The sequence below is a fragment of the Cavia porcellus genome, unplaced genomic scaffold, assembly GCF_034190915.1.
Source record: "Cavia porcellus strain 051 isolate PalLab524CR breed Dunkin Hartley unplaced genomic scaffold, mCavPor4.1 scaffold_20, whole genome shotgun sequence".
Taxonomy (NCBI): Eukaryota; Metazoa; Chordata; class Mammalia; order Rodentia; family Caviidae; genus Cavia; species Cavia porcellus.
In genome coordinates, this window is record NW_026947503.1 from 793,760 (window position 1) to 817,417 (window position 23,658).

Genomic DNA, 23,658 nt, shown 5'->3' on the forward strand with positions numbered 1-23,658 from the left:
TGTTACTGGCAGTTTCTTATTATTGGCAGTAGGCAGCTGCTGGTTGTTTCTCATTATTAATAGTAGTTGCTGGTTGTCACTGTGCAGTTACTGTCACTGGTAGGTACTGGTAGTTGCTATATATCACTGGTTATTGTTAGTAGTTTGTAGTTATCACTAGTTGTTACTGGTAGCTGCTGGTTGTCACTGGTTGTGATTATGGTACTTTCAGTCATTTAAAGATACCCATAGAATAATCTGACCTAATGCACAGGTTGAGCAAGCCAATGTTGTTCGATAGTCTAAGGGCCACATTTTTAACACATCCATCTGCCTTTTGTTGATAATTTTTCTGTTTAAAATAAATCAAAAGACAATTTACAAGACAGAGTACATGTTTTTTCTTCTGATATAAATGATAAAATGAAAAGCTGTTCACAGCCTATGTTCAAAAGTCACACATTCCCCAGAAGGCAAAGACCTGCCTGTTGGACGGGTCCTAAAAAAGCCAGCTGGACAAAGGCATCAAGAGGAAAGTCTGTCAGTATTTTAGGTGATCAGTGCTGAGGCATAGCCAGCATTGCCTAGGAGTCCTCTATCCTACATGTACCTTTGTTCAATTACATCTAAACTGGAAGGTGGAAACGGCCCACAACAGTACTGAGGAAGCCGACCTTGGGAAGATGTATAAGCATGAAGCACCTGCAGCTTCCATACCTGCCCTCCACCGCTGCAGCCTGACTCTGTGCATGGCAGTGCCTGGGCTAGAGTCCCAGGGATACAGCTTTACTGTCTTCACATTTGAGGATCTCACCAATGGGAGAGGTATTTTACTTTATTTTTTATTACAGTGTGTTCAGGAAAGAACAAAAGTGACTTCTGTATGGAAAATCATGTTTAGATACATGTAAAACTACTGACAGTTGAATAGCAAAAGCATCCATGATACCACTAAGAGCTTCAATCACTTATCTCTGCAGTACACATGACACACCTCATACAAATGCTCACTCTTCTTCCGCAGGCCTGGACAGACTGCTTGAAGCTTCATGCCTATCCTTGCTCTGTTCTGCCATGGGGGTCCTGCTGTGTCCCCCTACCTCCAGGTTCTGCCTCCCACTCCTCTGTGTTCTGGGATTGGCATCCACACTCCAGGATACTGTCCTCATCCTTATCCTCACTGTCCTCACCCAAGAGGAAACTCCTGGGGGAGGTGTCCTGGTCTGCCTGGGACAAGGCTTTCCTTCTCCTCCTCACCCACTGTGGCACCTTAGCCATTTGCACTTGCCCAGGTGATACCACCCTCGTGTCCTGGAGTCCTTTTTCCTTCTTCCGTTTGTATTCCATTATTTGTTTGTTGAGTGCATTGTGATCAATCCCACAGAGATAACCATGTGCAGCAGGTCCTGGGGGGTCATGTGGTGACAGGGCATCAGGGTCCCTGGCAGAAAAAAAGAACCTTCAGAGCACAAGCCAAGCCCCAAACCAGTATGAAAGACCACCACAGGGCACACCCTACATCTCTGCACAGATATATACTTCCTCCTCAACATCTATGTATCTGAAGTGACTATAGACATGATTATGGCCAGTGCATCAGGCAGTGAAAAGGAAATATAGGTGGGTCTATGAATGCTATCATTTAGGATACTGATGCACCACAGACCAGTTTTCTTGGAAGCAAAACAGCACAGTTATGTCATCCTCTGACCCTTGAATAATCAGCTGTCAAAAGTCCCCATGCTCCTGGTTTGACTCCCTGACTTTTCTCTCCAATGCTGCCCACTATGAGTCCAGCATGTGCCAGGCTTGCTATAGTGTGGGGTCTTTGCTCTGGCATCTGTAGATTGGCTAAACTGCAAACTTATTTCTGGGCCATAGGAATTCAGGGATCCAGGTGCCCAAAGATATGGATGAAGTTTGTGCCCTTGCTGTCCCATGCTTGGAATAGTGACCCCCCACAAGAACTCACACCCCGTTCTTGAGACTCACACCCCCCGTTTTATCTTCCTCAAGCCTTCCTGCACCCCCACCAGTCATTTGAACACTTCTTTTCTGTACTTTTTTCCTAATTACAAAGCAGTCATCTCTGACAATCAGCCTCCGCTAGCACAACACATGCTCTGTACCAGGGACTACTCACTGATGCTTACAACTACATCTAAGACCTGGAGTAGGCCTTGAATACAACAAACAGTGAAAATGTACTGAGCAAATGAAGTGGAGGTGAGACTCTCTTCCTTGCTAACTGAGTCGTAGCTTTGAACACATGAGCCAGTACATGTGGATACCTGCTGACCTCAGAGCAAATACCAAGGGCGCCACACAGCTAGTCAGGACATGGGCCCCTTTAGTTGCTGCGAAAAATAGCAATTCTATGCGTAAGAATCTACCCTAGGGAATGAGAACACACATCCATACCTGAAATGATCTTGTGCCAAGTTGTCTGTTTCATCCATGGGCCCAAAGTCAGCTACTGCCAGCAACTGATCAACCTGAAAAGGAAGCACAGGGGAGAGACGTAGGTAGGCTATGCCTCCCACTCCCAGTACTCAGTGTCACATTCTGGAATATAACCCAACTGCTGGCTTCCTAGGATGGACTTCACCTAATTCTCTCCATGGAGTCTTCCGCCACACTAGGACCTGCTCTATAGCTTGAGCTTTTAAACATTTTACTATCACTTTAACTTGCTGCATTTTCTTTTTTTTTAAAGGAAAAAAAAAAAAAAACAGAAAAAGGGTAGAAATACATAATTTTTTAAAAAGTAAGAAATCATACGTTGATAAATTACATGTTATCCTCTTATAAATACTTGTTCAAGTTACAAAAGTAAAGCATACAAAGTGGACATTTAAACAGCAAGACTGCAAACAATTCTGTTCAACTACTCAACAAAAACTTAGTAATATGGTTATCAATCCTACACACTTAAACATACATGCAGTTATATCCTTTAGAGTATTTTCTTTTCCTCTCTTTTTTACAATACCAATTACACATTTTGGGTTTCATTACTCTTATATTTCTTATTACTTTGTACACTAAAGACACAATGTGGTATTTATAAATATGATTATTTATTTCACTAATGGGGATAGCCTCAAGTTGTCTACATTTGTCTATGAAGGCCTCAAGATCATTCTTTTTATAGCTGAGTAATATTCCATTGTATAAAAATATCACATCATTTTTATTCACTCTGTGGTTGATGGGCATCTTGGTTGTTTCCAAGATTTAGCTATTACAAATTGTGCTGCTATGAACATGGGTGCACATATATCACTGTATGACCGTTCCAGTTTTTCTGGGGAAATACCCAGGAGGGGAATAGCTGGATTGAATGGAACTTCCAATCCTAGTCTGAGAATTCTCCATACTGATTTCCATAATGGCTGCACCAGTCTGCACTCCCACCAACAGTGGAGCAATGTTCCTTTTTCCCGCATAGCCTCGCCAACATTTGTTATCAGTTGATTTCTTGATGGCAGCTATTCTTTCCACAGTGAGATGGAATCTCACTGCTGTTTGAATTTGCATTTCTTGAATGACCAATGATGGTAACATTTCTTCATGTATTTATTTGCCATTTGTATATCTTCATCTGAGAAAGGTGTGTTCATCTCAGATGCCCTTTTTTGGAGATGGTCTTTGAATTTTGGGGGCTTGATGTTTTTCAATTCTTTATATGTTCTGGATATAAGTCCTTTGTCAGAGGGGTTGCTGGCTAAAATTCTTTCCCATTCTGTGGGTTTTCTTTTCACTTTACTGGTGATTTCTTTTGAAGTTCAGAAGCTTTTCGAAAATGAGATCCCAGGTATTGATTCTTTGAAGTGTTTCCTGGGCAGTTTGCATTTTGTTTGTGAATTCTCTGCCTACCCCTAGGTCTCTAAGACTTCTATCTACCTTGTCTTCCAGTAGATTTAGTGTTTCTGCTTTAATATTTAGGTCTTTGATCCATTTAGACTTTAGTTTTGTGCATGGTGATAGGCATGGATCTAGTTTTAGTCTTTGGCATGTGGAGAGCCAATTTTTCCAACACCATTTATTAAAGAGGCTATCCTTCTTCCAGTGAACATGTTTAGCCCCTTTGCCAAGTATCAGGTGGCTGAGCATCTTTGTAACAGTGGTTGCATCTTCTCATCTGTTCCATTGAGTCTCAGGTCTATTACTTTGCCAGTACCATGCTGATTTTATCACTGTGGCTTTGTAGTACAGTTTCAAGTCAGTAATTGAGATGCCTCTTGCCTTGCCTTTGTTGCCCAGAATTGCCTTTGCTATTCTAGGTTTCTTCTGTTTCCAAATGAATTTTAGGAGTGTTTTCTCTAGATCTGTGAGGTATGTTAATGGTATTTTGATTGGGATTGTGTTAAATCTGTGTAACAGTTTTGGGAATATGGTCATTTTCACAATGTTGGTTCTTCCTAGCCCCAAGAGGAAGGAATATCCTTCCATTTTCTAATATCCTCTTCAATCTCCTTTTTTAGACTAGTATAATTTTCAGCTTATAGGTCTTTTACATTCTTAGGCTGATTCCTAAGTATTTCTTTTTTTTTTTTTTTTGTCTTTTTCTTTTTTATCGGTACCAGGGATCAAATTCACGACTGCCTGCTTGCAAGGCAGGCGCTTATGCCGCTGAGCTAAATCCCCAGCTCCCAAGTATTTCATTGTTTTAGATGCCATTGTGAAGGGCGATATTTCCATATTTTCTCTCAGTGAGTTTTTTTTTGTGTGTGTGTGTACAGGAATGCTACTGATTTTTCAGCATTGATTTTGTATCTAGCTACACTGCTGAATTTGTTTATTACTTCTAGTAGTCTGTTAATGGAGTTTTTTAGGTCTTCTACATAGAGTATCATGTCATCTGGAAATAGTGATAGTTTAACTTCTTCCTTGCCTATCTTTATTCCTTTTATTTCTCTCTCTCTTATCTGATTGCCCTGGTTAGTGTTTCCAGCACTATATTGAATAGGAGTGGTGATAGTGGACATCCTTGTCTTGCTTCTGATTTTAAAGTGAAAGCTTTCAGTTTTTGTCTATTTAGAATAATGTTGGCTGTTGGTTTGTCATAGATGGCCTTTATAAGATTGATGTACACACCATGTATTCCGAGTTTCTGAAGGGTTTTTATCATGAACATGTGTTAGACTTTATCAAAAGCTTTTTCTGCATCTACTGAAATGACCATGTGGTTTTTGTTTTTGGCTGTGTTGTTGTGGTATATTACATTCATTGATTTGCATATGTTAAACCATCCCTGCATTCCTGGAATGAATCCTACGTGGTCATGATGTATAATCTTCTTGATGATTTGCACTACATTTTCTTTGATGTGTAAAACTTTGGAACTTCAGAAAGATCGATGAAGAACCATTTAAATACCAGTTGAATGAAATAACATATTCATGGAAACAATATGGACTCTCTCTCCAACTCTTGAAAATCACAGGAAGGGAACTGGCTCCCCAGAAGCAAAGTAAGTGCCCAGGAATGGGAAATCCAGGGAGAAATGGCAGCAGAGTCCATGGTTGTTGCAAACTATAAAAATGTAGGATTTTGCTCCATGGGGACTCTTTCCACAGGGCAGACAACAGCAAGAGAGGGACTCAAGTATAGGTACCTGCTATGTCACTATAGTATACTTCATTACACCCAACTTGGGGAAGGGTTGATTATTTAAATCTCAAACTCAGAACAACTAAAAAAAACCACTTGACTTCAGGGCTCCCAATATTACCTTCCCACAGTGACTGAATAAGAGACATACATGGGATACAGCCATGGATAGGGACTGAGCTAGAAAGAGATATCCTGAGAATTCTAAACTCAGGCCAAGAAGGACAAGGGTCCCTTGCTCCAACATAGTGAGAAGCCAGGCCCAGCTGAGCTGCTCTTAGAAACAGCTGGGTCTCAAAGTGCCTGCCAGCATTAAGTATTTAAATCATTACCTTGATGCCTACATCCAACACAGATCTGAGGTCTGATGGCCTTCTCTATTCACCAATATAAATAAAGACACTGCCACAACCCAGAATAAAAGGAGGGATCTCTAGAATAGAGATGGCACATCATAAACCCAAAGATCAGAAGGCCAGATGGAGACAAACTAAGAATTGCTATACTCCAAAACTGATAATTCAAAATACACACAAAAATTAAAAGCATTCCTATACACCAATAATTCACCAAGAAAGAAACAAGGAAATAATACCTTTCACAATAGCATCAAGAAAAATTAAATAATTGGGGATTGACCTAATCAAGGAAGTAAAAAGCCTCTAAAACAAAAATTTTAACATTCTAAAAAAGGACATCAAGAATCTTCGCATCAATGTTCATTAATGACATTGGCCTATAGTTCTTTTTGGTTGGGTCTTGCTCTGGTTTTGGTAATAGAGTAATACCTGCCTCCAGGAATAACTTAGGGAGGATTGTTTTCCTTTCAATTTCATTGCAGAGTCTGAAGAGTATTGGCGTTAAATCTTCTCTAAATTTCTTATAGAATTCAACCGTGAATCCATCAGAACTTGGGCTTTTCTTTGTTGGTAAGTTTTATAATCACGTTTTCAATTTCAGTAATTTAGTTGTTCTGAGTTCCAGGTTTAAATAATCAACCCTTCCCCAATTTCAATTTCAGTATTGGGTTATTCAAAATTGTTATATTTTCTTGAGTCAGCTTTGATAATTCATACATTCCTAGAAATCTGTCCATACCCTCAAAAAATTAGGATAGGAAGTCCGATTCAATCCAGCTATTCCCCCCTTGGGTATTTTCCCAAAAAAATTACATAGGTCATGTTACAGCAATATATGTGTACCCATATTTATAGCAGCAGTTTGTATTAGCTAAATCTTGAAAACAACCAAAATGCCCATCAACCACAGAATGGATGAAAAAGATGTAGTATTTTTATACAATGGAATATTACTCAGCTTTAAAGGATGATCTTGAGGCTTTTATAGGTAAATGGAAGCAACTTGAGACTACACTCGTAAGTGAAATAAATCAGACTCACGTTTGTAAATATCATATTGTCTCTCTAGTATAAAAAATAAGTAATAATAAAAAGTGAAAGAGTAACAAGATTCAAAATGTACAACAGATAATATTGTAATAATGAGAGGGAAAGTGCCCAAAAAGAAAGAACAACTTGTAAGCATACACACATACCTGTATGTGTAAGTTACATACATTACATAGATAACCATATTACTAATTCTCCGTTAGTTCATCCATAAGAACAGTTTGTGCTGTCATTGTTTGATTGGTCTTTTTATGCTTTGATTCTGTAACTTGAACTACTACTTCTAAGATAACAATGTGTAATATATTAACTAGTGTTGACTTCTTACTGTTTTACTTTTTTTAAATTCAGTATTTCTACCCTTTTTTCTGTTTTGCTTTTTAAAAATAAAAAAATTAAAAGAGAAAAAAAAAGAGACATAAAAATAGTTAAAAAGAAGAGAAAGAAAAAGAAAGAGGACATCAAGAAATGAAAAGACATTTTCTGTCCCTGGATAGGCAAAACAAATAGTCAAAATGGTCATACTTCCAAAATTGATATACAGATTTAACACAATCTCAATCAAAATACCAACAGCATTCCTCACAAAATGAGAAACCAATCCTAAAACTCATATGGAATCAGAGGAGACCTAAAATATCCAAACCAATCCTGGGCAACAAAAGCAAAGAAAGTGGAATCAGAATTCTGGACTTCTCAGCAGAGCACCCATGGGCACATGCTGGAGCATAAAGCATGGCTGCATACTAGGCACAGCCTTCCGACCCTGCAAACAGCTGAAACCTGCACCAGCCATTCCAGCTGCCCCAGGGATGTCCTATCCCTACAGGGACCCACATTTCAACTTCCCCTGGCAACACCAACCTGCTTCAGGCATAGCATGTGCCTTTCCTACTCAGGGACTATTCTGGAAGGGGGTCACAGTGACTGTGGTACTTCCCTCTAGCAACAATAGGAGCTATATGTGGAGAGTTCAGTATGGGGCTGTTCAACTTAGCACAAACCACACTGCACTAGTGTCTTGCAGGGAACAGCAGCAATACTCCTTTTTCTAGCTGGAGAAATCCCTCATTGTCAAGGTTACTACTATGTTTTCAGTGTTACTTGAAAAATGACCAACAAAAAATACACATGTCAAATTATTTATTTTTCTTCTATATAGCTAAATCTTATCTGGTCCTCTAGTGAATAATAGTTAACTATAACACTGTAAACCCTGATTTTTGTTAATGTTTTTCAGGCACAATATACTTTAATAACTACCAGGTAGACTTCTGGAAGAACATGGCAGATAGATAGCAGCAGCTACAGAGGTTCTCTGAGATACCCCGCTTAAAATCCAGGAATGGTGCGGTACGAGGAGTCCTAAGCAAGGGGAGATAAACCCTGCCAACCCAGGAATGAACTAAGCTAAGAGAAACCAACTGGAAATCCAATCCTGGTGCTATAACAGGAACAGATAAAATCTCAGCGCGGAAGCTAGAACCAGCACCACTGAAAGCCGCGATTTGAATTTCCTGTTGCTGCTGCTGCGTCCAAATCTACTGGGCAGGGAGAGAGACGCGCGAAAGCTCTGAGAGCAGGAATCTGTGAACGGAGTTGAGAGCAGGACGAGCAGGGAGCCCTACATCGACTTGCGGTGAGTGAACAGACGGGGACCCTTTCATAAAGGCTCCAGCAAAGGACATACTGGCACTGGGCAGACTTGCTGGAACAGGATGCTGCAGTAACTTTATTCGCATATTCCCCTCTCAAGCGGGATTGGTGGGGAGTGCCTGGCCTGCGTGACGCCGCTAAGACCGAGTAGGCTAGCCCAAACCAGGTCCCAGCACCTCGAGGTGCACCCTAGCAGTGAAGTCTTCGGTAGGCTGACCTGGAGGGGCAGGCCCAGCAGAGGCTGCCCAGGTCTGTGTCTCCCTAGTACACTGCAGTGGGTGGGAACACCTAGCCGGCACAATTCAAACAAACTGTAACCAAAAAAGAGAAAAAAATTGGGCCTCCTACATTTGCTTGTATGGAAGGAACAAAAAGTATGGGAAGAGGAAGCAACAACAAAGGTTCCTAAGTCCCTAATCCTGAGAACACTGATCTAGAAAAGGGAAATGCAAAGGAAGACAGAAAACATGCAAAATCAGACACGGCACCAATAGACATTAAGCAATATCTCCAGAACCTCATAGACAAGTTTAAAAATGAAGTATTTAATGAAATAAAGCAAGATATAAGTAGAATAGTTAGAGAAATGCTAAGTACCACCCAAGAAAAAACAGATGGTCGAATGGAAGAACAGAAAAAAAGGGAGAATTGTTTGATGGAGAAAACAGAGAATACGTGAAGCAGGTTCAAAGAGATTATCAGGTAACTAAAAACTCCATCGAAAGCTGGCATAACAGTTTGAAAGAAACTAAGGATAGATTATCTGAATTGGAGGGCAGATTTGTAATTTGGGAGCATGAAATGAAAAACTTCTTAAAAATAACAAGAAAACAAACAGCAATAATACAAAGGCTAGAAGATGATAAGAGGATCTATAACTTAAGAATTAAGAACATAAAAGAAGAAGTAGGGACACAAACAAATGGACTACAAAAGCTATTCACAGAAATAATCCAAGAGAATTTCCCTAATTTAGCAAAAGGTAAAGATACTCAGATGTATGAGGCATACAGGACCCCAACCACCTACAACCCAAACAGAGCTACATCCAGGCATATAATAATCAAAATTCCAGAAATCCAATAAAAACAGAATACCAAAAGCCATCAGAGACAAGAAACAGATCACTTACAAGGGAACACCCATTAGAATTCCAGCAGACTTCTCGGCACAAACCATCAAATCACAAAGAGCGTTGTGGGGGAAATAATTCAAGCTTTGAAAGATAATAACCTCCAGCCAAGATTGATATATCCTGCACAACTATCCCTGGAAATTGATGGAAAAACAAGGTGCTTCCAGGATAAAGAGGAACTAGGGGAATTTGCAACCTCCAATTCAACTCTACAGAGAATACTGCAGGATATTTTTAAAAATACCAAGACTTCAGAAACAGTGGCAGAGAGGCCACAATGTATGGAGCAGAAAGCAAAATGAAGAAGACAAACTGACAACAAATGACAGAAAAAGAGCTCAACAGAAATGAGGCAGAGAATATTGGATGGTAGGAACAGTTATTTTGGAGAAAACAAGACGTCATAATAGCTAGTGCTGATTTCGTATCATCTTGCTTTAAGTACCATCAAGCTTTTATTCTTCTGTCTCCATCGATCTTAACAGGTTCTATCTTATTGGATTTTATTATATGTGATAATATAAGCAAAAACTTTTATAAACAAGGAGATTATACAGAAACCATTGTTCATTTTCTGATAGTTGGTTCTAAATATCTTGTAATACTGTCATTCTCTTGAATGGTTTTACATTGTCTTGATATGTTTGGTGCTACAGTATACGAAGTTATACTCAAAGATTTCAAGGAAAGAGACACTATGGTAACTACTTTTATGTCAGGATATCTTGTGGTGAAACACTATTTTGCTTAAATGGTTATGCTTTGACCTGCGCTGTTTTGTTATTATGCCCTCTTTTATCGCAATCTCCTTTTTTAAATTATTTACTTTTTATTTTTATCTTTTCAATTAAGGGGAAAATAAAAAATAGCAGGATAGTAACCCACTTTGATTTCCTATTAACTTGATCTGAAACCCTGTATAGCCCTCACCATCTTGCTTTGACTGATTTTCCTCTATTCTGCTTTGTTTGATAGTACCAAGTTCGAAAGTATAGGCAACAACTGTGAAGACAATAAGATTCATTATGATGCTCATTCCGGTTAACTATTATCTTCTTTTAAAGTCCTGTAATGTCTCCAATGTTTTGGTTTTATTCTTTACTATTTTGTTCAATTTTATTATAACTGATGATATAGGCAATTCTTTTTAAGATAGCAAGAGGCGGACTTCTGGGAGAACATGGCGGACAGACAACAGCAACTACCGGAGGCTCTCTGAAAGACTTGGCTCAGAAGCCAGGAATGGTGCGGACTAAGGAGACATAAGCAGGTGGAGATATGCTCTGCTGACTCAGGAACAAACTGGGCTGAGAGAAACCAACTTGGAATGCAGTCCTGGCACTAAAACAGGAACAGAAAAGCCTCGGGGTGGTGGCTGGACCCCGCGCCATTGTAAGCCGCGATTTGGGTTTCCCGCCGCGCGGCGGCTGGCTGCCTCTACAGTGGCTCGGCAAGGAGAGAGACGCGCAAAAGCTCTGAGAACAGCAATCTGCGAACGGCAGTGAGGCGTGCACTGACTTGTGGTGAGGTGAATGAGAGAAACTGACACTCTACCACAGTATGACTCCAGCAGAGGACTTTCTGGACCCGAGCAGTCCTGCGGGAGCAGGGCGCGGTGGTGACTCCAGCCACACATCCCCCTCTCGGGCGGGATTGGTGAAAAGTGCCTGGCCTGCGTGACGCTGCCGGTGGACCTGATAGGCTGTCCCAACCCAGATCCCAGAGCCTGACGGTGGCCGGGAGGGGAGATGCGTAGGCTGCCTGGTCCGTAACTCCCTGGTGCACAGCGGTGAGCAGGAACACCTAACTGGCGCAATTCGATCAGGCTGTGGCTGACTGGGAGAGAAGCTGGGCCTCCTATATAAGCTTGCATATATAAGGAACAGAGAAGAAGAGGCAGCATGGGAAGAGGCAGCAACAAGAAAGGCTCCTCGGCCCCCAATTCTGAGAATCAGGCAATAGCAGACACCGCACCAATACACATAAGGCGCCATATAGAGAGCCTCATAGACCAATTCAGGAATGAAGTTATCAACGACCTGAAGCTACAAGTATGCAGAATAGTGAGAGAAATGCTAAGTACCACCCAAGAAAAAACAGGTGGTGGAATGGAAGAACAGAAAAAAAGGGGAGAATTGTTTGATGGAGAAAACAGAGAAAGCATAGAATACGTGAAGCAGGTTCAAAGGGACTACCAAGATACTAAGAAGTCTATCGAAGACTGGCATAACAGCTTGAAAGAAACTAAGGACAGACTATCTGAACTGGAGGGCAGACTTGTAATATGGGAGAATGAAATGAAAAACTTCTTAAAAATAACAAAGAAACAAACAGCAATAATACAAAGACAAGAAGATGATAAGAGGATCCATAACTTAAGGATTAAGAACATAAAAGAAGAAGTAGGGACACAAACAAGTGAACTACAAAAGCTACTCACAGAAATAATCCAGGAGAATTTTCCTAATTTAGCAAAAGGTAAAGATACTCAGATGTATGAGGCATACAGGACAGCTACCTACAACCCAAACAGAGCAACACCCAGGCATATAATAATAAAAATTCCAGAAATTCAATACAAGAACAGAATATTAAAAGCTGCCAGAGACAAGAAACAGACCACTTACAAGGGAACACCCATCAGAATTATAGCAGATTTCTCTGCACAAACCATCAAATCACGAAGAGCGTGGGGGGAAATAATTCAAGCTTTGAAAGATAATAATCTCCAGCCAAGATTGAGATATCCTGCACAACTGTCCCTGGAAATTGATGGAAAAACAAGGTGCTTCCAGGATAAAGAGGAACTGGGGGAATTTGCAACCACCAATTCAACTCTACAGAGAGTATTGCAGGATATTCTAAAAAAAGAAAAATACAAAGAATCCAGAAATAATGGCAGAGAGGCCACAACGAATGGAGCAGAGAACAAAATGAAGAAGACAAACTGACAGCTACTGACAGAAAAAGAGCTCAACAGAAATGAGGCAGAGAAGATTGGATGATAGGAACAGCTATTTTGGAGAAAATGACATCTTAATAGGTAATACTGATTTAGTATCATCTTGTTTTGAAGTCTCATCTAGCTTTTGTCCTTCTGTCTCCAATGGTCTAAATAGGCTGTATCTTATTGGATTTTATTATGTATGATAGTATAAGCAAAAACCTTTTAAAGACAAGGAGATTATACAGAAACCATTGTTCATTTTCTGTTAGTTGATTCTAAATACTCTGTAATGCTGTCATTCTCTTGAATGGTTTTACATTGTTTTGATATACTTAGTGCTACAGTATACGAAGTTGTACTCAAGGATTTCAAAGAAAGAGACAATATGGTAACTACTTTTAGGTTAGGATTATCTGGTGGTGAAACACTATTCTGCTTAAATGGTTATGTTTTGATCTGCGCTGTTTCGTTGTTATGCCCTCTTTTATCTCAATCTCTACTCCATTATTTACTTTTTCATCTTTATCCTTTTAATCAAAGGAAAAAAATAGCAGGATATATTATAGTAACCCACTTTGACTTTTCATTACCTTGATTTAAAGCCCTGTATTACTCTCACCATCTGGTTTTTAACTGATGTTCCCCTATTCTGTTTTGCTGGATAGTATCAGGTTCGAAAGTTTAGGCATCAGCTGTGAAGATAATGAGATTCATTATGACGCCCATTCTTGTTGACTTTTATCTACTTTTGAAGACCTACAATGTCTCCAATGTTTTGGTTTTGTCGGTTTTATTCTTTACTGTTTTGTTCAATTGTATCATAACTAACGATATAGGCAATTCTATTAGAGATAGCGGGAGGCATTATGATAACCATTGTTGATCACCTTGTATTATGTTTTTACATTATCTATTATGTCCACCCTTTTGACTTGACCGATTCTGTTCTGTTATGTCACATTTGGTTTTACTCTCTTCCAAAAAAGTAATAAGAACCGTGGGAGCAATGAAACCCAAAATGTGTAACAGTCCTGGTACAAAAGAGAGGAAAAGAAAGTGCTCCAAACTATATAACTGCATGTATATTTAAGTGTATAAGATAGAAAATGATATCACAGAGTTTTATTGGATCAATGAACAGAACTGTTTGCAGTATCGTTGATGGAATGTCCACTTTACAAGCTTCAATTTTGTGACTTGAACAATTATTTCTAAGATGACAATATGTAATCCATTAACTAGTGATTTCCTACTGTTCATTTTTTTTCTGTAAATCTGTATAACTTGTACCCTTTCCCTGCTTTTTTTTTCTTTTCTCCTTAAATAAAATTTAAAAAAAAAAAAAAAAGATAGCAAGAGGCAGTATGGTAACCATTGTTGATCACCTAGTATTTTGTTTTTACACTATCTATTATGTCCATCATTTTGATTTGACTGACTCTGTGCTGTTATGTCACATTTGGTTTTACTCTCTTCAAAAAAAAGTAATAAGAACTGTGGGATTAATAAAACCCAAAATGTGCAATTGTCATTGTACAAAAGAAAGAAAAAGAAAGTGCTCTAAAGAATATAACTGCATATATATTTAGGTGTATAAGATAGATAATCATATTACTGAGTTTTGTTGGATCATTGAACAAAACTGTTTCCAGTCTCACTGTTTGAAAGTCCACTTTATATGCTTTAATTTTGTAACCTGAACAACTATTTCTAAGATAACAATATGTAATCTATTAACTAGTGATTTCCTACTGTTTATTTTTTCTGAAATTCTGTATAACTTGTACCCTTTTTCTCCTTAAATTAAAAAATAAATAAATAAATAACTACCAGGTAACTATTACCCACATAAAACATGTATGTATGCACAGGTTTTTAAACTGTGTAAGTAACCAACCTGCAAAGCAAGGAAAATGGCTGTAAAAACATTCATGAGGCAGAATTTGAATCTTACAGGTTCAGTGGTGTGAGATAACAAAAAGATCACAGAGGCTAGAAGAGGTGATGATCAGGGCAAGTGTGCGAAAGCAACTTTGGCTGCTCTGACTGCATGCACAAGAGACAGCCATTTCACTTAACCGTCAGTTACAGTAATGGGCATACAGATTTAAAAGCAGAAGAAACACCTTTGGGCCTTGAATGAGAACAGAGCTGTACCCTTCAGAATATTTCTTGCTAAAAGGTGCATGACCTTTGAGCATTTAAAAACCAGTTTTAAATTTTACCTATATATGTTTGTATTATTTTTTTAAAAAGTTATTTTAAAAGACTCACCTCAGCCAGAAGTGCGTTTCTTCTGTCTTGAACAAACACTATTGGTGGCACATTTCTGAGTGTCTGCTGGGCCATCAAAAGGTGCCTGAGAAGAGAGACTACGTGATTCATAGATTGTACCTTGACATTTAGCAGACAGGGCATAGTGCTGAATGCAAAATACGTGACAATCTCCCAAGGCTAGAAGGGGGATTTGTTCATCTATTACTTTGGTAAAAATGAGATGAGCGCAGTGGCCTATACCTATAATCCCAACACTTAAGAAGCTGAGGTGGGAGATCATGTGAGCCTAGGAGTTCAAGGCCCAACCAGGTTAAGCAACATAGTGAGATCCATCTCAAACAAAAAGAAAGAAAATAGGAAGATAAAAAAAAAGACACAAACCTACTTCATTTATTTGCTATGTTCTAAAAGCACACAAAAAGCATCATAACTGCAACTGCTTTTAATTCTCCAAAGCAACAGAGATCATTATAAATAACCTCATCTGAACATGAGGTGTCACCTGCAGCTCTGTGTGTTCCAGGGTTTGCATGTTCAGAGTTCTTCCAGCACAACTTGCACACTCAGATCCCCAGACACTGGGAAGGATCTTTGCACTATTCACAATCATGTGATACATGAGGCAAAGCTACATGTGGCACATACACCCGCTAAAAGTCACCCACAGGGATCTGGGGCTCAGCAAGAAGAAACCTCAATGCCTAATCTTGGATGACCACAAAAGCTAGGAAATGAAACATTTAGCTCAACCAAATGTCCTGATTACCTAAAAATCATAAAACAATTATGCTTTTTCAAAGGTTCTTGAAAATTTCTCATTTTCTTGTTTTTGTTAAATAGTAAAAGATTAAACTGACAAAGCTTTGATAGTTTTAGAGGCTTTAGGGATCACTACAGTCAGTGTCAGTGACAATAATATAGAGCACTCAAGATAGTACAGGAAAGTGCTAGAGTTTCTGTTTGGATAGTCCCACAAGTGCCTCTGACTGTCAGCACTGTCTAAAAGGTGTAAGTGTACAAGACAGTAAAGGAGGAGGCAAGAACAGCAAAGGAGAAAAAAGTAGGGAGGAGGCCTGAGCACCACTTGGTCAGCTGGAATTCTGCAGTTTTTAAAGACTGACAAGAAAAGTGAGTTAACGTTCTTTACTACTGCCTAGATAAATTATTTTCAAAATTTTGGTCTCAGGTTCAATCCCCAAGTAATGCACTAAAATATTACTAGAATCCTAAAGAGTTTTTGTCTGTGTGGCTATATCTAATGATATTTATTATGCTAGAAATTAAAACTGAAAAATCTAGGTATATCAATTTAAATAGTAATAAACCCACTAAATGTCGACACAGATTTTTAATGAAAAATAACTGTATATTCAAAAAGTATACCGAGAATAGTAGTGTTGGTTGCATACTTCCTAAGACCTGCTTGGTGGGAGAATAATGGGGTCTCATCACTGCTCTGCATTCTTTGAGAAGGTTGGGAGCATGACGCACATCTGTAATCAGTTATCAAGAGGCTAAGGCAAGAAGACTGTAAGTTCAAGGCAAACATGGACAATTCAGGGAGCCCATGTCTCAAAATTCAAACATAAAAAGGACTAAAGATGTAAATCAGTGGCAGAGTATTTGCATGAATGGGCCCTGGGTTCAGGTCTCAGTATAAAAATGTACGTAACTCTCAGAAAAGTGTGGATATTCTTTGACCACACACACAGACAAAACCCAAAAAATTCAAAGGTTAGTCGCTGTGTGGAACCTGAGTTCACACCTACTGAAACATCACATACCACAGCATGAAAACACACCACTCTCTACACATTAATTGATCTTCTACTTATGCACAGTTTTGTGACCTTGTACTTCTTCACTGTTGATCAAGGGTCAACAATATGGATTTTCAGAATATTACCAGTTTGTCACATAACATTTATTTGTTAAGAGTCACCAATGTCATCAAAACAATCTTCAAGAATTTGGAACATATAGTGTTGGATAACAGTTTCTACAATTCTGATGCTTACTTACTTGAAAGTTTACATTCTATTACCTGGTCGTGGCAGGTTCACTTGGCTCATTTTTGAGAATGTCTGTCAGACACTCACACCTCAAGGGCTGCAGGTGCGCTGTACATCCTGTGCAATATTCTCACCGCAGAGGCTTTTGTGCCTCAGCAGCCATGATTCTGAGTGCTTCCCACCACAAAGAATGCTACAAACACACACTTGGTCTTGATTTAGTAAAAAAAATTTTTTTTGGTTATTTTTTTGGATGCTTTCAGGTGAAAGTAGTATTATATTTCAGGATAAGCACTGGCAATAGCACCAATAAAGTCTCAACTTTGGCAACAATGAGAAAGGTATCCTACTGTTGCAAAAGTAGTGAGTTGTGTTTTTGTTCTGTTTTGTTTTTTGTAATACGGAGTGGCTCTCCATCACTGAGCTATTCCCCCACTTAAAATTAATATATATATTTATTTTTTCTTTTAGATTTTTACTACATTGGAGACTAAATCCAGGGCTCATGCATGTAGGCAAGTGCTCTATCACTGAGCTACATTCTAGATACTCATTTTTTAAATTTTCAGACAGGGTCTTGCTAAGTTGGTAGGGCTGATCGCAAATTTATAATCCTCCCATTTCAGCCTCCTGAGTAGCTGGGATTACAAGTGACAGGCACTATGCCTGGTTGGCAAAAATAGTTTTAACCTTATAAAGCCTCTGATGGGATCTTGAAATCCCTATTAAACTTTATGAAAAGTTTACCAAATTGTATCTCGCAGGAAAATGCAAATTATGCTTTGAAATTCAAGGAAATGTTCCCCCAAATTCCTTTAAACACAAAATCTTTAATGAGAAAAGTTTAATGTCTACCTATAAGTAAAATCTGAGCAATCTGAGGCAATTTGAGGTACAAAGAAGCAGCAAATTCATGTAGAAAGCAAATGCCATCACCTCATGTATCCAGCACTCCTCTGCAGAACAGCCTCCGTGTGCTTATTCTGGTCAGCAGAGAGACTTGTCTTCCAGTATACGCGGCAGGCTGAGAAGTCTGAAGTCAGAGAGACCTGAGGCCCACAAGCCACCAAGTTATTTAATTCACAAGGGTTTTAACATAGACAACATTCTCAAATGGAAAACTATAGCTTCATTTATAGTCTCTCTCTCTTACCCTGAAACCCACTGTTCCCATGGCACCCTGACAGATTCCACCACCTGCTGCTGCAGAAAACCAACAGCTGGGAAGCAGGGCCACAGAAATAAAACTCATCTTCCCATTTTCTCCAGGTCCTGACACCACTTGTATAACCGCTGCCCAAACCCACAGCACTTGCTTCACAGTCATTTGCTGAAATGCTTACTGAAAACAACCAATAGGTCTTTATTGTCCTTTTGCCTCAATTCCCTCTGAGATGGCTAGAGAATTCTCTTTTGTTTTTATAGTATTTGAGATTGAACCCAGAAACTTTGCACTAAGATACATTCTAGGTCCTTTTTAGTTTAAGACAGAGGCATGCTAAGTTGCCCAGGCTGGGCTCAAACGTCTGATCCTCTTGCCTCACACTAGAATTACAGGCTCTTTGTCTTTATACCAAAATAATAGCAGATATGTCTAGATTTCAGAGCATCCTTGGACCATTTACTCACACTGCCTGGGTAACTGACAATAAGCCATGACATATTTGGTCATCAAGATGCAGGTAAACAAGTTGCCTTTGGACCACAGCACAGGTAAACTCTGTCCCAAGGATTTAAATGATCAGACTCAGTACCAGCTCTGCTGCCCCAAACCAAGGCCGCAGAAGTGAGAAGTCAAATAAGACTGATATTCTCAGACCACGAGTTAAGACTCAGGCAGTCAGGAAAAAGTTCCATCTCTACCCTTTTGGCCCCGCACGCTACCTTGGAGAGCTCCACATTCAAGTCGTACACCTCCTGGCTCACTTCTGGGGTGGACAGCAAATCTGTCAGGGCTTTGTAGAGGAGACCATTTAAGGCTCTCAGGCGCACATGGTCTTCCTTCCTGCTCTTCTTTGAAGTAGCCTTCAGGAGGGATTCTAACTTGGATGGCTTGTAAGTCTCCATTGAGAGGAACAGCAACACAAAACAAGGGCAGCATTAATAACTGCCACTGATTTATATTCCATAGACTTACCATTACCACTGATGAAGACTCAAATAAAAACTAAATAGATAACATCACTTTAGAACTGTAAAGTCTGTCTTACAAGGCCAGACTGCTGGATCCTTCTAGATTTTACCTACCAGTCCTCCAAAACTGGAAGTACTGCCAGTTTAGCCTTTTGGTTTTCTTCCAAAAATTAATTTTTGAGATATAATTTACATACCAGAAAATTCACCCTGTTAAAATGTATGGTTCAGTACTTCTAAAAAACACAATTTTTTAAATGAACCATTTATCAGATAAAGTTCTACAGTACATACACACACTAAAAACTGAGTAGATGTTAAAGTAATAGAATTTGATAGACATTATAGAAAATTTCAGAATTCCAGTCACCTCATAAACGGCCAAATTCCACAGTTCAAATGGCATCTATTTCCATCCACACAGACAGTTACTTTCAGAACAGAAGTAGACAGTCAGGCAAAAAAGTTTTGCAAACTTTTAAACTATGCTCCCACTATCCCTATAAAGGCTACTGATGCTGCTCAATGCTTACCAAGTGAGACCCCAGGGAAGGTCCTGCATACCAAAACTTCTTTCTATGTGGAAAAAACAAAAAGTATGTTGGAACACATGACAAAGAAGAAGGAGTTAAATAAACTACTGTAAGAAGTTATGACAGCACAATTATATGGAGAGTGCTAACCTTGAAACAGAAAGCATACTAATAGAGACCTAAGAAATGGGAAACTCAGCAAGACACTGTCTAAAAATTAAAAAGGGGGTCAGGGGGGGCTGGGGATTTAGCTCAGAGGCATAAGCGCCTGCCTTGCAAGCAGGCAGTCGTGAGTTCGATCCCTGGTACCGATAAAAAGGAAAAAGACCAAAAAAAGGGGGGGGGGGGCAGGGTTGTATTTCAGTGTGAAAGCCCTGAGGTCAAACCCCAGTATCAAAAACAAAAGACAACAAACAAAAATTCTATCTCCTGAGTGGCACACAAGCACAATGCCTAGCTGACCTAGAGCTTTCCCATGGAGGTACAGATTGACAGTTCTAAACACATGCGCTGTGACCAAACAAATAGGTAGTTGACAAGAACAGCCATAGTTTTTACTGCTGGAGAGGGAGTTACAGGTAAGCAAGGCAAAGAGGCTAAATGATTCATGTGGTAATACAATAAACTGGAACAAATGCTCACATACAAAAATGTTTATTATAGGTGAGCGTATATACAAAGAATGCTCAAAACATCTATTTTTTGTGTTTTCAGATTAGAAGACCCAATAGACAGATAGCAGGAGTAATGACACCTGACACCCAAACCATGGTTTCACAACACTGCTTTCCAATAACCAGGCTGCCAGCAGAAATGGCTGTTTATAAGATTGAGGCAGGAGTATATAAGATGAATCTCAAGTATCTTACAGTGCCAGAAAATAAAGTGCTAAACACACAGCAAAACCCTACTAATCCTGTAATCCCAGCACTTGGGAGGCTGAGGCAGGAGAACTGTTTGCAAGTTTGAGAACAGTCTGGACTACAAAGTGAACCCAAGGCCAGCCTGAACTGCATAGTGAGAACCTGACTCAAAAAGATAAAAACTCACATAATGAGGTATGTCACTGGGACAGAAGAGCTGAGGGGGCTCCCAATGGCCTAAAATGAGCAAGATAGAGTAATACTGGATTCCATGAGTCTATATTGTGAATTACAAAGTAGGAGAGAAGAAGTGCATCTCCACACAAAATTCTAAATAACTGATGAATATAACTCTCCAGTCCTTAGCAGGGCCTATAGTAGGGACTTCCTCCTAGAGAAAACTACAGAAAGGATGAAAAATGAGTTGGGCATGGCAATGGAAGTCTGTAATCCCTGCACTCTGAAGCAGGGGGACTGCAAGTTCAAGTCCATCTTCAGTAACTTAGTGACCTAGTGAGATTCTATCCTAAAATAAAAAAATTAAAAAAGGGTAGGGTAGGGATGTAGCTCCTTGCAAAGACCCTAGTTCAACCCCAAATACTACTACTACTACAACTACTACTATACACATACACACACACACAACTGAGAGAGCCCAAAAGACCGTAGCAAATGGCACATGCACAGATAAAATGGCAAAACAGTCACTGTACAACGGACACACCTACTAAATTCATCCCAACCAGGTGATCAATGGCAACCTCAACAGTAATAACACTGTATACCATATAGACCCGTGACATGATAAAAATGGTGCTTTACCTCTGCAGGCTTCCTTCAAAAAAAAAAAAAAAACTCTATAACTCGCATACAGTTATGGAAAGCATCAGACAAACTCTGAGAGGGCATCCTACAAAATACTCAGCCAACACTGTTCAAAACTATCAACACCAAAAAAAGGGAAAGTGTGCACTATCATCAGGCTAGGGGAGCCTGAGAAGACAAGGTAACCAAATGTGATGTAGTTCCTGGATGGGTTCCTGGGCAGGAAAAGGACATTAGGAAAAGGACTAAGGAAATGCAGATCATTGTGCTTCAGTTAATGATGATCTATCAACATCAGCTCTTTTTTTTATTTTTTGACAGGGCTTTGCTCTGTAACTCAGGCTGGTCTTGAACTATGTAGCCCAGCCTGGCCTCGAACTCATGGTGATCCTTCAGCCTCCCCCACAAGAGTGCTGCAATTACAGGCGTGCACCACCATGACCGGCTCAATACCCGTCCATTAACTGACAGATGTGGGATGCTCATTTAAGGCACTAATAGAAGGAAACCAGAGGCCCCTAACAAGGAACTTGGTGTACCTTTACAAATTTTCTGTAAACCTAAAAACATTTTTAAAAATTTATAAAAACAACAGTAATAAAAATCTCCCATATATAGAATTTAAAATGGTGTAATAATCGAAATACTTAAGTTTTATGATTACAAAACTGACGACAAACTTTATTCATCAAATTGTCACACAGAAAGTCGGCATTAACACAGAAAGAAAATCCTTAAGCTGCTTCTTTTCCCCTTTGAAGAAATTGCTCTCCAGAAAAAGTTTCTAGTTACTAGAATGAAGACAGACACACAGTATATCATCTCACTTTTTTCCCCCATACTCTTTCCTGGTGTAATACGAGATTTTAGGAGACCAAAAATAAACGTACGAGAGAAAAGAAGGAGGGGGTGAAGGAAGGCAACTCAGCGTAGGGGCGTGGGTGATCCGCACACTCGCCCGCCCCTCAGGAGGGCCTGGCCCCACACAATCGGCCGGCGCATACCTGGTTTTGGAGGCAAATTTCTTGAGCAAGTTCTTGCTGCCACAGGAGGCCGCGGAGCTCCGCAGGCCCCGCAAGGGACCCAAAAGGCTCGCGCCATCGCCGTTTCCCCACAGCACGCGCGGCCCTGCGCCGGAGGCCCACAGCCCTCTGGCCGCGGCCCACATGGAGCAGAGGCCGCAGGAGCACAGGCCCCCGCGGGGCACCACGGGATGTGTGGGCGGGGCAAATATGGCGTGTGGGCGGAGTATGATGACATGTGGGCTGGGCGGTTGGGGCGGGGCTGAGACCCTGATGGGTCCCTCATTGGCCTGGGGAGCGGGCGTGGGCGGGGCGAGGGCGGTCCCATCTGGATCGTAGCCTCCAAGGCTGAGAGCGGTAATGCCCCGCCCCGGCTCCCACAAAACGCAAGGCTACAAAAACGATGACAGGTACCACCCACTGCTGAAAAACAGGGTTGTGGAAGGTTTCAACCACGTGAGAAGAGCTCTGTGTACCTCTATGTAAACAGTGCCCACTGATAACGTGTGCTTCGTATGTGTTTAGGTATCAGGTCGAAAATGAATTTTACAGCAGTTTTAGAAAAGCGGAAAACATAAATATGCGCTGCACAAAAACAAAGAGTGAGACTGTGATAGGCTGCCTTCCTTGGGTGGGTGGATGCTTCCGGTGAACACTTTCAGTGATGAGTCTCTGGGGAGATCGGGACTGTTCCCACTGGACCAGCCCCCCCCCCCCCGACTGGATCTAGGAGGGGCCCAGAGTCCAGATAGCACCATCTAGCCCTTGGAATCCTTGAAAGTGCTGGCTCATTTGTGGATACTTTCCCTCGCCATCTGCAGGATCACCAGACTAGAGACCCCTAAGACCAAAGTTTTCTCTCTTTTGCCTTTCATTCAGTGTCTGTGCTAGTCCCCATGATACCTAGATGTTCTTTTGGGGAGGCCAGAGGTTCACAAACTGTCAGACTGCAGGGAAGGGGAGAAGAGACAAAAGAGAAGTAAAGAAGGGAGGGAAAAGCTTTGGAGTGCTATTGGTTGTACAGAAGCAAGGATCAAAGTGTCCGTGCAGACAGAATCGTGTTTATTTTTGTTTTGTTTTGTATTAAATCCTAACTTCTGCTGATTACTTAGCTTATTTATTCAACTGAAATCCTAAACTCTAGGAGTACCACCTTCCAAATACAGAACACAAAAGTCTGAATTCTTTTCTAATACATCTTTGGCTAGATGGATTTTAAGGGGAGACAGATGTCCAGCTCACTTCAATTTC

General features: G+C 40.2%; 1 protein-coding gene across 1 annotated transcript; it reads right to left on the reverse strand.

Annotated features, from left to right (window-relative positions):
- Positions 1-796: 796 nt before the first annotated feature.
- On the reverse strand, positions 797-22,606 carry Rbfa (ribosome binding factor A). Its single transcript, XM_003463314.5, has 7 exons — positions 22,390-22,606; positions 19,698-19,740; positions 18,916-19,092; positions 17,968-18,080; positions 15,017-15,101; positions 2,401-2,474; positions 797-1,420 (listed from the first exon to the last, which is right to left on the reverse strand). The coding sequence occupies exons 1-7, from the start codon at positions 22,551-22,553 to the stop codon at positions 1,033-1,035; spliced, it is 1,044 nt and encodes a 347-aa protein (XP_003463362.1). The 5' UTR covers positions 22,554-22,606; the 3' UTR covers positions 797-1,032.
- Between the last annotated feature and the right edge of the window lie 1,052 nt (positions 22,607-23,658).